The 14439-nt window shown below is 45.1% G+C and overlaps 1 protein-coding gene across 12 annotated transcripts in view; it reads right to left on the bottom strand.

The window, feature by feature from the left end:
* LOC128323928 (myomegalin-like) overlaps window positions 1-14439 on the bottom strand; it is a 207932-nt gene that overhangs the window by 36879 nt on the left and 156614 nt on the right. For all 12 annotated transcript variants that reach the window (XM_053247878.1, XM_053247875.1, XM_053247874.1 and 9 more), the window contains 5 exons: window positions 11704-11820; window positions 10955-11432; window positions 10069-10304; window positions 3797-3848; window positions 2259-2497 (listed from right to left, as the gene is read on the bottom strand). In XM_053247878.1, coding sequence (XP_053103853.1) covers window positions 2259-2497; window positions 3797-3848; window positions 10069-10304; window positions 10955-11432; window positions 11704-11820 — 1122 coding nt within the window. The remainder of the gene's footprint in view (window positions 1-2258; window positions 2498-3796; window positions 3849-10068; window positions 10305-10954; window positions 11433-11703; window positions 11821-14439) is intronic.

Below are 14439 nucleotides of genomic sequence, written 5' to 3'. Positions count from 1 at the left end.
TTCCCTTCAGAGAGGATCTGCATGTCCCTTGCTTTTGACACAAATGGAGTGGGCAGCAACAATGCACTTTACTGCCAAGGGGAGACAGAGCACTTTACAGCCCCTAGACTAGTTCGATGGGGAGGCTGAACTTTCCTCAGTCTTTTCCACAACCCTCTAGCACCTTCATTATGATGCTTACCCTACACAGCCAGGCAGGGTAGTCAGTTGCAAAACCTCATAGGTGCGACATTCTCCAATATTGTTCTCTTACAGCAAATCAACCCGGCAAATGTAAACTGGTTCTAACCTCTTGGGAGAAATCTTTATTTTGTAAAGATGCTGAGACTTCTCTTCAGACATGTCTGAACAAGCCTATTTTCATCTGACCTTCTATTATGTTACGTGCATAACATAAGGGGGTAGTTGGTGTGGTCTGTACTTTCTCCTGTGCCCTGCCCTGAAAATGGCTCCATTTTCAGAAAGTGAAGTGGGGCGAGGATTGACCGCAAAAGAAGTGGGTGACATGACAGAGTGCTCTGTTGAAGAAAGAGACTTGCCTGGACTGTTGCCTAACTTCAAAGGCCACCATGTAGGGATGAGGCTGTGGAGGAAATACTTTAAAAGCACTTTAAATACACGTCCAATCAGCAGCTAAGTACTCCTTTGGTTGTTTCCAGAGAAGGAGTTCTGAGCTGCTGCTAGGAAGCCCTTTTTAATTGTTTCAGCAGCAGCCTGGCAAGCCCCTAGAGCCAGGGACATAGCGAGGTTCCCAGGGGCTGGGGGACAATGTGCAGGAAGGGGGCACAAGACATCACAGGCATGCAACATCCATACTCAAACTGCGCAGGTGTGCAGGAGAGGCCCACCAGGCACAATGCCCATCACTGCTGCCACAGCGGGTGGCCTGCTCCACTTGGCTAATCCCCCACCCCCGGTGGTGAAGATGAGAAATATTGGTGGGGTGGTGGGCAGCAGTGGCAAGTGGCAGCAGTGGTGGTGGGGCGCCCCTGATCACTGGGAGGCCCCCCAGGTGGCAGGAGGCTTCTGCTTGGGGGCCCCTTATAGGCCCCCTGACCCTCCGGGCCCAGGGACATTTGTCCCCCCTTGTTCATTGGATGCTATACCTATGCCTGGAGCACGGGGACTCCTTTAAAGGGCAGCAACCCTGGCAGGTCCCTTACCATGACAGAGGTAATGTGGCCCAGTATTTCATAAAACAAACACAAAGTGACAAAGATGCCCCTTAATTGTAGCAAGGATCATTTATACAAAAATTTCCCAGAGCTCTCCATCCTGTCTTCCCCCTCCTTCTGTACCTTTTATTAGGGCATTCCCCCTAAATAATAATAAAAAAGGATTGTGTGCATATCCACCTATTCACCCATCTTCAGCAAGTGCTTCATTCCACACTTCTCCCCACCCTCACCAAAGGGAAAAGAATCACTGTGGATTTTTCAGGAGCCCTGGTGCAGACATAGCCTGCGAGAGGCCCTCATGGAAAGACAATGGACAGAGTAGCCATATTGCAAGTTCTGAACTGGAGCTGAAACCTCAAGGAATATTTTGGAGGAGTTTGGATAACCTTGTCTTCTTTGTCAAGTTGGACCTTTGAGAGATTATATATTAAGTGTGATCCAGCAGCTCTGGGGAAAGTCCCTTTGCATCACCAAGGATACTCCAGATTTCCAGATGGCCTACAGAACCAGGCTGGGTAGTCACATACATGAGGCAAAAGAAGCTGGGCGTGGGAGTTATTTGCACATGGCTTCATGCTGCAGGGTAAATGTTGAGCGAAGCCACTTTGAATCACACTCACAGCATTGAGGGAAGCAGCTCCTCCCCTCTGCTCTTGGTTTTTGTTTTTATAAGTTCACATAGCATGCCCCTGTGTTTTCCTTCTAGCCAATGGGGTGGGCGGGAGGGAGAGAGAGAGATTACTAGTATCCCTCTTATCATGCTAATGATTCTATGGCAGTGCATCTCCCTATTTGCTCCGGTGTTTTCAGAAAAAGTAGCTGAAAACCAACATTTGAAAAACCCGGAAATAACTATATAAGCTAGAATTCACAAGACAAAGCCCGATTTATGTGTGGAGTGGGTCGAAGGATCTCAAAGGGACTTCAGGGTAAGTTTGGCTGGTGTGTGAATGCACACACTCTCTTCTGAAGGAGATTCAGGGTAGAAGCCCTGTCTGTAAAGCCTCCTGGCACATTTTACTCCCAATGAACTCTCCTGCTCAGAGAAGAGTCTTCCTGCAACATGTCACCAAGCTGTACCTGTGTCAAGAAGGTCGTGGGACTGGCCATCACTAAGGTTCTCCTGGTAGCAAATGGAGTCACTGACATCATCCATGTCCGAGCAGCCCTCCAGACCATCAGAGAGGAAGGAAGTGCTGCTGCCAGAACGAGATGACTCAGATATGGTGTGGCTACTAGAAGGCGTCACTGAGCGCGTGTGAAGCTTTGCTTGGAGACTCTTGATGATTTGCTCCTTCTCCTGGAGCTCTTTGCTTAGCCTGCAGAGGGACATAGCTTGGAGAATCAGGGATATTTGTATAGACAAACTCCTGCCCTCGCCCTCAGAATACACATAACTCACACTTCAACTTGAAAATCGAGGACATTCTTCCCACCAACTTAAAAATTTTTTTTAAGAAGCATGAAGGTCAGGTCTACTGATTACCTTGAATGAGTAGCCGCAGTGGCAGCAGTAGGCCTGGCTGCTGGTGCAACAAAGTCCAAGAGGTCGTTCTCACGACCAACTCTAACTAGGCTAGAGCAGCCCTACCCAGTAGAGCTACTTATAAGAATTGCCAGGATCTGTCCCAGTCCCAGCACTCCTCAGTTGGGTAGCCTGGGTTTTAAACCTGGACTAAAAGTGAGGTCGGAGGGCATGCATGCACCTTCCTACCTTACTCCCCGGTCAGGTAGCAGCACGGACTGCCAGCAGCCCCATTCAGGGGGTTTATGCTTTCTAAAGGAATCCACCACTATGCCTTAATATTCCACCTTCAACCCTCTCTCTCTTTCCCCCCCACACAAAGAGTTTTGGTGGGGGAGAGGGTGGTACTCACTTCCTTTTCCTGGGCCATTGCCACTGCTTCCTTCCTTGAGCCCAGAAGCTGGCTTCCCGCTGGTTAGGAGGTTTGCTCACTATCCCCTCCTCCATTGGTTCCAGTAGCTGGGTTGCTGCTGGGCATAAGTGCTGCCTGCTGCTCACTCCACAGAGCCCAGAAGCTGTGTGGCTGCTGGGCACAAGGCAAAGGCTCAAGGAGCCAGCCCCCAGCACAAGAGCCTTTTGCATGCAATTGGAGAAGGAAGGGACAAAGAATGGAAGAGGAAATGGGAAGAAGATGCTTGGCTTCATCTTTCCCCCTTCCTGTTACAAGTGCATGGAGGCAGGAAGACAGAAGCTCAACAACAGAGGACATAGCAATGGGAAGCATTGAGTGCTCTCCACCCCCACCCCAGCCACTGCCTTCTGCTTAGTTCAAACAAGGTCAAGGGGGTGCATTGTGCAGGGGACAAACAGGCAGGCAAGAAGTTTGGGGCATCCAGCCAAACATTTGTGCTGGCAACGCCAATGGAAGCCTCTCTGAGCGAGACAGGCACTTCTGCCAGAGGGACAGGAGGCTGAACAGAAACTGGATACACTTGACCTTTTATCAAGTGCTAAGCACGGTAAAGCATCCTGCCCTAGGGAGAAGAGAATTTACTATACATGAGGTGTGCAGTAAAATGGTTGTCGACATCCACCCAGAATTGGAGCCAGTAGTGCCAAAATAAGTCTGCAGCTGAAAATCCACTGTTGTTACCTCAGAGTGATCAGTTCCTGACCAGATTTGTCCTCCGTATTTAGGTCATTCTCTGAAAACAGAATACAGAAGAAGTCAGTGGCTATGCAGTCCACAGGGTACAACCAGTTATGCAGATCTCTCCCTCCTGCTTTCTTATAGGGGATAGGTACGAGAAAGTAACTTGCTGCTAGCATGAAGCCAAGTAATCATGAGGAAACCATGAGTTCCAGGCTGCGAAAGTGTTGCCACCACAAAGTCTCCTATGAACTCCCCTTCTTTTTTAAACATTGTTGTGTCACAATGTTCTAGGGTTTTTTCCACAGCTAGTATTGGGCACGACTCTGGCTAGTCTAGTTGCACAACTTGACAAGTTGCTTTGAACAACTGATAGACTTTCTTGCCTTAACCTCTCAAGCAGAGAAACAGGAATAACAGTTAACAATGTATGGCATCATTCTGCTTATGCTTTAGGGAGTTCCTCATGTTTCTGTTATCTCATTCTAGGCCACATTATTCCTTATATCCCATTTTTAATTCTATATCCAGAGGAGAGCTGGTCTGGAGAGGAGAGCTGGTCTTGTGGTAGCAAGCATGACTCGTCCCCTTAGCTAAGCAGGGTCCACCCTGGTTACATATGAATGGGAGACCTGATGTGTGAGCACTGTAAGATATTCCCCTTAGGGGATGGAGCCGCTCTGGGAAGAGCATCTAGGTTCCAAGTTCCTTCCCTGGCATCTCCAAGATAGGGCTGAGAGACATTCCTGCCTGCAACGTTGGAGAAGCCGCTGCCAGTCTGTGTAGTCAAAACTGAGCTAGATGGACCTATGGTCTGACTCAGCATATGGCAGCTTCCTATGTCCCTGATTAAGCATTTTCATGCTTAATACAGTTTTCCTTAAATCCCTTAGTGGAAGCCCTATATATCCATATTACAAATGAGATGCCTTCCCTTGCTCAGCTACAGGTTTGAACACAGCCAGGGGCTCAAAGGCGAAGCATGAGGAGAAATGTACACTTGAGAGAAGTTCAAAGAATTTAGAATATCACATGTGGTATGCTTATCAAAAAATAATCCAATTTTAAAAGTATTTATATTTTGTATAATGATGGTGATGGTGATGAATTCGATTTCTATACTGCACAAGAGATGGCAATGGTAAACCCCTCCTTTATTCTATCAAAGAAAACCACAGGGTTCTGTGGTCACCAGGAGTCGACATTGACTCGACGGCACAACTTTACCACCTTTACCGGACCTAAGAGGCCATGGGCCAGCGCCCCAAGGTCCAGGGGTAAGAGCGGCTCTGCAATTTGATCTCTGCACATCTATTATTATTATTATTATTATTATTATTATTATTATTATTATTATTAATTCGATTTCTATACCGCCCTTCCAAAAATGGCTCAGGGCAGTTTACACAGAGAAATGACAAACAAATAAGATAGACCCCTGTCCCCAAAGGGCTCACATTCTAAAAAGAAACACAAGACAGGCACCAGCAACAGTCACTGGAGATACTGTGCTGGGGGTGGATAGGGCCAGTTACTCTCCCCCTGCTAAATAAAGAGAATCACCATGGTAAAAGGTGCCTCTTTGCCCAGTTAGCAGGGATGATGATGATGATGATGATGATGATGATGGTTGCTGTATTGCTTTTGATCAAAAAGTCCACAAAAAAGGAATAGAATCCTTCATAAGATATGCAGCAACAGCTGCTCGTGTCATGTTAGGTGAAGATAGAAATCTGTGGGACATTTGGTTCTGCATTTAAATCCATATTCTGCAATTTCATAGAAACATGGCAGACCCACAGATCTGGAAAGAGCTTCAAGGGTTATCAAGTCCAGTCTCAGCCAGAAATAGGAATCCTACCTAAATCTATCCTTGACAAAGGAATAGACATCCTGATCTCCACTGGTAGAAAGCTTTGGATATACAGCTAGAGGTGACTTCAAAAGGCTCTCAAGCCAATGGTTTTGCTTCACATATTAGAATCTTCTTAATTAGATCCAGCCAAATGTTTATATAACCTGTTCTTAAAGCCCACCATTGATGGAGATTCTACCATACTGCAGGGGTGACCAAGAAGCAGCAGGTATTCCTCCCAAGGTAACAGTATTCCATCATATTATTTCACTTGATGCCCCCCAACACTCTGTAGTTTCTCAACACATTCTTTTTGCAGTATTTGTGCTAGAACAGACATTTTAAAGCTCAGAACTGACTACTGAAAATGTGTGTCAGATTTCTAATGAATCTGTGGAAAATTGGCTAAGTTGTGAGGAGAAGAAGCTGAAAAGCACACATGAAATCACACCACTGTGGACGGGTCTTTCTCCCCACTATATTTACAATGGGAGGTTTTACTAATTAACAGTGAAGCCCAGATTGACTCATTTTTGGGGAGAGGTCTCTTTAGACAGGCTACATCTGCACATCACATAAAACTGGAGGTGAAAGGGCCTCTGGTTTCAATTTCTGAACATCCAGATGTGGGCAACTGCAGTTACGAGAGAAAATGGATCCATGGTTTCTCTACTCAAACTCTGATTTGTACCTTGGGTTTGTAGTAAGTTTTGCCACCGGGAACTCCAGTATAGGAGTGCCAGTGTTTTGTCCAAACGCAGCACAGCAGCCTGGTTGTTTTGCAACTGGAGTTGAGGGGGGAAGCTCCGCCCTCACTCTGGCTGCTATTGGCTGCTGAGGCTGTCCTTCAGTCAAGCAGGAAGAACTGCAGCCAGTTCTCTCTTGTTGTCTGCAAAGAGGGGGCTCTTCGTGACGTCTGTGGGAGAACAGGGGAGCAGAGTCGCAGGTTCCATGTTATGTGCGAATGCAGCCATAGTCTGTCTTCTGTACGAGACGAGTCTTTCATGTTTGTCAAAATAAATATGTTTTGAATTTCTATAGTTAAGAAAACGGCTTACATTAGGTTTTGCGGTTATGTCAGATCTCCACATGGCCAGTAGCAGTGTACCAACGCCAATATAGAATTTTGGTGAGGAGAGAGAAAGAGGGAGGTGCTTGCTCAATGTCTTCTGCTATTACTATTTTTAGCCCTGGAAACTACTGAGAAGGACCTGTCAGGGCTGATTAATCAGACTCAACCCCCACAAAGGGACTGAGAAATGTCTTGAAAATAAACAAACACTTGAATTGCTTAACTAATGTCTCTGAGGTAGATTGGGCCTGTTCCCCTATCACATAGTCCTCAGCTGCTAAGTAGTGTGGCTGCTTCTATCTGACAGTGGCCTCCTCCTTCATTTTGCTTCATTTTACCTCAGAACTGCTAGGCCTCAGTGCGTCTTCAGCTTTTATCACCCTCCAACCTTGTACCTCATAAGAGGGAAGGGTTGCTGAGTTCCTCATAAGCAACGGTAAAAGTGTGCCGTCAAGTCAGTGTCGACTTCTGGCGACCACAGAGCCCCGTGGCTGTCTTTGGTAGAATACAGGAGAAATTTACCATTGCCATCTCCCCCGCAGTATGAGATTATGCCTTTCAGCATCTTCCTATATTGCTGCTGCCCAATATAATTGTTTCCCATAGTCTGGGAAACGTATCAGTGGGGATTCAAACAAGTAACCTCTGGCTTGCTAGTCAAGTCATTTCCCTGCTGCACCATTAAGGTGGTAGGGTTGCCATATTCTGGCTTTCCAAATCTGGGTGCCTAATTTGCATATTATGTAAATTGGCTTGAAAATAATTTTGCACATGCAAATTAGCAGCTGCGCTTTCCAATTGACTTGTATTTGCTCTGGATATCTACCAACAATAGTTGGGGAAGATATCTTTGCGTGACCATTTCCCTTGACATATTAACAGAAGCAATGGTAGGGCAGGGAAGGCACAGCCTTTTAATTAAGGCTGCAATTCTGTACACACTTATTTGAGAGAAGATCTGATTGAAACCAATGGTGCTTACTCTTAAGTAGACATGCACTGAACATAATGTCCTTAAACATTACAATACACAGCCTGGTAGGCAGGCAGTAATTTACATCAAAGGCAAACTATCCTCTCAACTGCCCGATAGAGACCTCCTGCTGATAAAAAACAAAGGCAATATTCCTCAGGGGATTAATGTACTTGTGAAAGTGAAACCCTCCCAGTAAGCCTCCTGTTCTACCTCTCTTAATCCAAATCCAGCAGTTGAGCAGAATAGTGACTGCATGTTTTGCTCCATAACTCTGCTTCTACAAAGGCTAGAGCTTAGCTTTTTTTTTAAAAAAAAAAGAAAGCTGAAATCTTGAGGGATCTGGGTGGGTGAAGCAATCCAGGTGAGATGCTTAAAATCTGGATGAAACCTGGAATTCTAGGGGGCATGTCAACTCTACTCTGTTAGGGCCCTTGGGCTTTTAACAGTTGTATGACAGAAAGACATTCCACAGGTGCAATTTGCCTAGCATATAAAGTGCAAGCAGCACCTATTGATACTTTATCTACTTCAGCTGCTTGACAGCCAGAACTTCAGTGGGTGCAGTTCCAATCTCCAAATGTTGATAGAAACTTAACTGGCTGAGTTTCTGCCTGCCAGACAGCCATTAGACATAGAGCACTGACATGGTAGAAAAAGTAATGCTTCAGCTATCAAAATTACCATGCTTCCACCATGCCTAGAGCTCTGTGTTTAATGAATGAATGGGCTGAATGCCATTCAGTGGCTGAATTCCACCATGCCTAGAGCTCTGTGTTTAATGAATGAATGAGCTGAATGACAGGCATCATGAGACCTGATGGCATTGTACTGCCCTAAGCAATCAAAGAAACATAATTTGGCTAGATCTTCCATTCGTTCTCTTTTACTAATTGTGCTAGTTGTAGTTGTTGCCTGCTGAGCTAACAGCACTCATCATATGCTCAAAGGCATGTTTCCAAATTCTTCTTAAACACTGCTGTAATACTAATTCCCAACTTTTGCTGTTGTCACCAGCCTATGCTTGGAGCATGGAGGACCTATGCAAATTGTATTTCCATGGTTATGGAAAACCATGGTAGGCCAGTACATACCTGCCAACATCTCCCTATTTTTCGATTCAGGTGAATGGGAAAATAGGGACATGTTGGCACTGCAGGTATGATAGTACAATATCTCGGACTGGAAATCAGGTCTTGTGCCCTGATTTGTGAACATCAAATTTTCTCACTTTTTGGAGTTCAGTTGGAGCTGCCAAACCCATAACTATCCCTGTGCACAAAGAGTTTTTTTTTAAAACTTTAAATAATATACTATGGTTCTATAGCTTGAATTAGTTATTTTAAAAGGTCTCCATTGTTTATAGGTGTCTCATTCACTCATTTGTCTACCCTAAAACAAGCTGCAGAAACCAGTGCAGCCAGGTAGGTAGGAGATACCTTCATTACCTTAATTAAATTGTTTATCTTAACGCTATACGTATTTAATATATAGCAAAGTCAATTGCAGGTTGGAACCTATTGTTCTCCACAGCAGACAAGAAAACTACTGGTACATGTGTGCTGCCACATAAACTCCTAAGTATGAAGCAAAAACTGACATCAAAATCACAAGCAGCAAAGGCAACACCCTTATCTGAAGTGTGCACTGACACCTTTAAGGGTTACATTACACTAAAAGTCCTGGCTGCTGCAGCTGCTAAATTGTTCCTTGCTATATGGCTACTCTGTTTCATTCAGTGTACAAATATTTGAATGAAGGAGAGCACAACTGCTCTGTAGTAGACAAAACTGCAAGGCACTTGAAAAAGTAGTCCCATAGCTCCATCACTGACCAGGCCATCTTAGAATCATTAGATTGTGGTGGAGGTGGACTAAGCTTTGGTGTGTGATCTGCCCAATATTTTCTTTGAATTGCAGACCATCAGGCTACTCACAAATGTGCAACTGACTCAAGGGATCTAGATTCTAGACCACCACGATACTCTTAAAATCTGTGTAGTGCTGGAAAGTTGGTCTTTTGAACTATGGTTGTGGGGAAATTTGGTAAGTCAACATGAAAGCACATATAGTGAAATTATACGTGAAACACCTGTTGAAAGACTAAAAAATAAGCCCTATGTAAGAGCCCTAGGTATGCCACCTAATGGTGCAGCGGGGAAATGCTTGACTAAGAAGCAGAAGGTTGCCTGTTTGAATCCCTGCTGGTACTATATCGGGCAACAGCGATATAGGAAGATGCTCATCTCGTACTGTGCAGGAGGAGGCAATGGTAAACCCCTCCTGTATTCTACCAAAAGAAAACCACAGGGCTCTGTGGGTGCCAGGAGTCGAAATCAACTTGACAGCACACTTCAAGTGTCCTAGAGAACTCACTACTGTTCAGTTTCCTGGCCAGTCGTCCTGCCAGCTGGTTCCCCTGGGCCAACTGCTCACGGAAGCTCTGCCCCAGGAAGTAATCAATGTCGGTGCCTCGCAGGAGCTCCTCAAAGGACTTGATAGTGTCACTGAAGTGTTGGCTCAGCATATGACACACCCCTTGTCCATCCCGCATCATCTGGCGCAGATGGGAGAGCTCTCGAGCCTGAGCTTGGACCAATGAGTCATATTTCCTGAGGGAGAAAATAGCAAAAGTTGGCCTTAGTTTTGCTGGTTTAGCCTTTGAATAACTAAGAGCACACCGAGAAATGAGGCTTTTTCCTTCTCTACAGTGCAAGGAAACAGACTCAGACATTCAGACTCAGATATTTCATACATTCAGCCAACAAACAGAAAAGCATTAATTTCTTAGGTGGTTGAAGTGAGCCCAGTCATCTTTAATGGTTGAGGGAATAACTACAGGTCAATTCACTTGATACTTCACCACACCAGTTTTGCATGGTGAATATGTTGTTTAAATGTGACCTCATGTGGACAAAGCTGGTATTTAGTATGCCAGCCAGAGCAAACTCTTTTCACAAACCAGTGAGACGGAGTAGCCCCACAGAGGCTTAAACTTTGCTTTATGAGCCTTGTTGTAAACCGCCCTGGGCCATTATTAGAAGGGCAGAATATAAATCAAATAAACACACAAACAAACAAACAAATTTTCGGGGTTATCTGCCAGTTTGGTAAAGGGTTGCATGATTATCTATCTCTGAGCAATGTATTATAGAGAGGATTCTTAGTGGGTATTTTGCCACTCATTATGATTGTACAGACGTCAATGTCAATCTGTTCTAGGCCTGGTGGGCCTGCCTCATCCCTTCTCCCCCATTCTTACCCCATTGATACAATGGGTTTTAGCTCCTTTGGCAACGACACTTTTGGCTTGGCTTTGCCTAGATGAGCCTCAAGCAGGGACACTCTCTTGATGAGCCTGGCCAGGTCTTTGTTGGGTTGGAGGCTTGAAGGGCAGAAATACCCAAAGCTATCAGAGTGCCAGCCCTCATCTTCATCTGTCGCACTGTGTGATGGGGAGCTGCCCATGGTATAGCTCTCTTTCAACTTTAGTGAGTCCTTGCCCCCTAAGTCACTGGTAGTAGACATGGAGTGCACACAGCTCTGCAGATTCTGGATGGTTCTGTGGGAGCTCTGCAGCTGGACCTTGAGGTCCTGGATATGCTGGCGGAGGAGGGCTGCATCATCACATTGGCTGCAGTCCATGAGTGCCTTGTATGTCATTAGCCTGCTTGGATGGGAGCCCAGAAGCTTCTTCCACAACTTTGAGTCTTTCATGAATCCATCATGTTCTTCGCATTCTGGGGAAGAGAATAAAAAGATGAGGCATTGGGCCATTTCACATATTATGTAGCTGCAAATCTGGCTTTCCCACCAAGCTCAACATGTAGCCACAGCCAGGGGCAGGTCTATTCCCAAGACTTGCCATCTATTCTATGGGCCCCCCAGAAGTCAACTGTGGGTTGTGGACTACCAGTCAAAAAAACCTGTGGACTACCAATAAAAAAAAACTGTGGACTACCAGTCAAAAAAGCCTTTTGAGCTAGCAGCTAGAGGAGCGTCCCACATTACCAGGGCTAGTGGCCTCTTCTCTGTCAGCCTCATTTTCACTTCTCCCACAAGTCTCATAGCCCAGGTCCTGGAGATCCACTTGTATCTGTTTGCTGTCTTGCTGTACCACGGGCTCACCTGTTACAAAGGAAAACAATAGTTTTTCAGCCTTTTCTCACTGCCCTTCAACCATAATGAACCAGGCATCCTCAGAAGACACTGCAAATTCCAGAGGATGCCCCTTTCCTCAGCTCTTTTGGGAAACTAATGAGAGAAGAAAGCCTCGTTTGCAGAGCTCAGCACAAAAGCAGAGGGTTTCTTCCTTTCCTGGAGCTTGGAGAACTTCATTTGCACCCATATCCATGACATTTCTCCAAAGTGATATTTTACAGAGAACTTCAGGGTTCCTCCCAAGGAAAAACATCAGAATTTTTTCAGATGTTTCTCCCAGTGATATTACTTAGGAGGAGCCTGGCTCCGCAGAATAGAAATGTATAAATAAATAAATAAATAAATAAAACACATGACCCCTAGAGCAGAACTTTCAACCCCAAACAGAAGGATAATTCACTCACTGAAATAACTGTAACTGTTAATTGTTCAAACCAATATATTTATTGTGTATGAGATAATGTCCACTCCAGGGTACCCTCTTATCAAATTTCTATGACCCAAGTGCCACCTGACCTACTCAAAGAAAAAGGTGGTACTTTTAAACAGAACATCCTCCCTTTAAAACTGAATGCTGCTTGGCAGGTAAAAAATCAAGCAGCAAGTGAGGCAGGAACAGAACAGAAACCAATTTTAATCAATTTATGCTGTGTGGTTTCGCTGCTAGTCATTAGCATATATGGGAGCCAATGTATAATGTGTCTATCTTAGGCAATGCATAAAGTGTATATCTTCTTTCTTGTTTACTTTCTTAAAACAAAAGGTCCAAGTATCTAGTATGTGTCCCCTGCTTAACTGAGCAAAGAGGCACCTTTTAAAAGTGGTGATTCTCTTCATTGAGCAGGGGGAGAGCAACTGGCCCTATCCATCTCCAGCATAGCATCCTGCCAGTGGCTGCTGCTGGTGCCTCTCTTATGTGTCTTTTTAAGATTGTGAGCCCTTTAGGGACAGAGAGCCATTTTAATTATTTATATTTATGTAAACCGCTTTGGGAACTTTTGTTGAAAAGCAGTATATAAATATTCATCATATTTGTATCTGTTTCTGTCCTGAGGTGTTATATATTTCAAAGCCCAGGATTAGGAACATAGGAGTTATTGTGCCAGTTCCTTGTGATCCATTCATATAAGCTTTATGTCAACTATTTCCTCAAGAGACATTACCTGAAATTCCTTGGATGTCTAATTGAATCCCAAAATTGACTGATAAGCTGTATTAGCAGCTAAGTGTGAGGATCAGCTACAAAGAACATAGAGTAAGCATCTACTTATGATACATAAAGCAAGCATCTACTGGGTAGCGTGAAAGCTGCGTGAAAGTAGCCTGGAAGCTGCTACACTTAGGATCAGAGTTACATAAGTAGGCTGCATTTTGAAGATCTGAAGATTTTCCTGGAATATTTGGATAAAAGATGGACTGTTATAAAATCAGAAGCTTTGGATCAAATGCTTTCCCAAGGATTTATAAATATCTCAAGAGTATTAGTTTTAGTGATATCAGAAGCATTGGAGTAGTGGAGCTTACAAAACTCAATGCCTCTGCTAGGAATGCTTATGAGCAGGATTGGGGCAAACAGCCCCAATCTCGTGAGCTGCCTCTGCCATCTCCCAAGGCCCCACCTTAGGGCAGAGGGGAAGGTAGAAGCAGTGGGCACTCTAGGCCTCAGTGGAGCACCTTTTGACACCATTGACCAGACTGAGTCTACAAGTCCCAAGATCTCCTGCAGAAAAATGATGTTGCTTACACCATTTCCACTGAGTAGGAGGCCACTTTCTTCTCCTCAGCAGCAGTGGTGCACAGAGCCTCATTTTCCTGCTGGAGATGCTGGAACTTGTAGACCCTGTCTGGTCTTCAGTGATAAAAGATGCTCTGCTGGAGCCTGGAGCACTGCAGCTGCTTTTGCTAGTGGTTCTGGCACCCCTGCCTCCCCCCTGCCTCAAAGTAAAAATCTAGGGGTCTTGGGGCAGGAAAAGGGGAGGCAGTGGCAGGCACTTCATGAGTGATCACATAAGACCACTTGAAAAACTCTCAAGGATCTGCATGCATCTGTTGCGTGCAAATCCTCAACCCCTTTGAGGGTGAGCAGTGGGCAGCGATCAGGGGGAGCTCAGGGGCCTGGGTTCTTTGAACCCATCTGCTCAATTATAGCTACACCCCTGCTGTGAAGCTTGACTGGGTGACGTGTAAAGTAGCATCATGACATACTAATTAGATAGTGGAAGCAAGGAAGATGGGTGGATGGATGGGGGTAGAGGGAGACATGCTCCTCACTTGAAAAACGTGTGCAGAAGTGTGGAAATACTTTTTGGAAACAAATGCTTTCAGCAGCGCGTGTCTATGAGTCACTGAGGCAGCAGTTGGATCTGTGGATAACAAGCAGGTGTGTGCGCGCACACAAACACACAAATAGATAGATAGATCCAGTATGGACAGTGTAGTACTTTGTGCTAATCCAGCATGTAGAAAATTAACTGCCGATTAAAGCAGAGGTAATGAGGGAAATGACTTGACTAGCAAGTCAGAGGTTGCTGGTTCAAATCCCTGCTGGTATGTTTCCCAGACTGCGTAGGAGATGGCAATAGTAAA

This window comes from Hemicordylus capensis, chromosome 4, assembly GCF_027244095.1.
Source record: "Hemicordylus capensis ecotype Gifberg chromosome 4, rHemCap1.1.pri, whole genome shotgun sequence".
Classification (NCBI taxonomy): domain Eukaryota; kingdom Metazoa; phylum Chordata; class Lepidosauria; order Squamata; family Cordylidae; genus Hemicordylus; species Hemicordylus capensis.
Note: the sequence above shows the minus strand (reverse complement) of the source record. Positions and strands in the feature narration are given on the sequence as shown.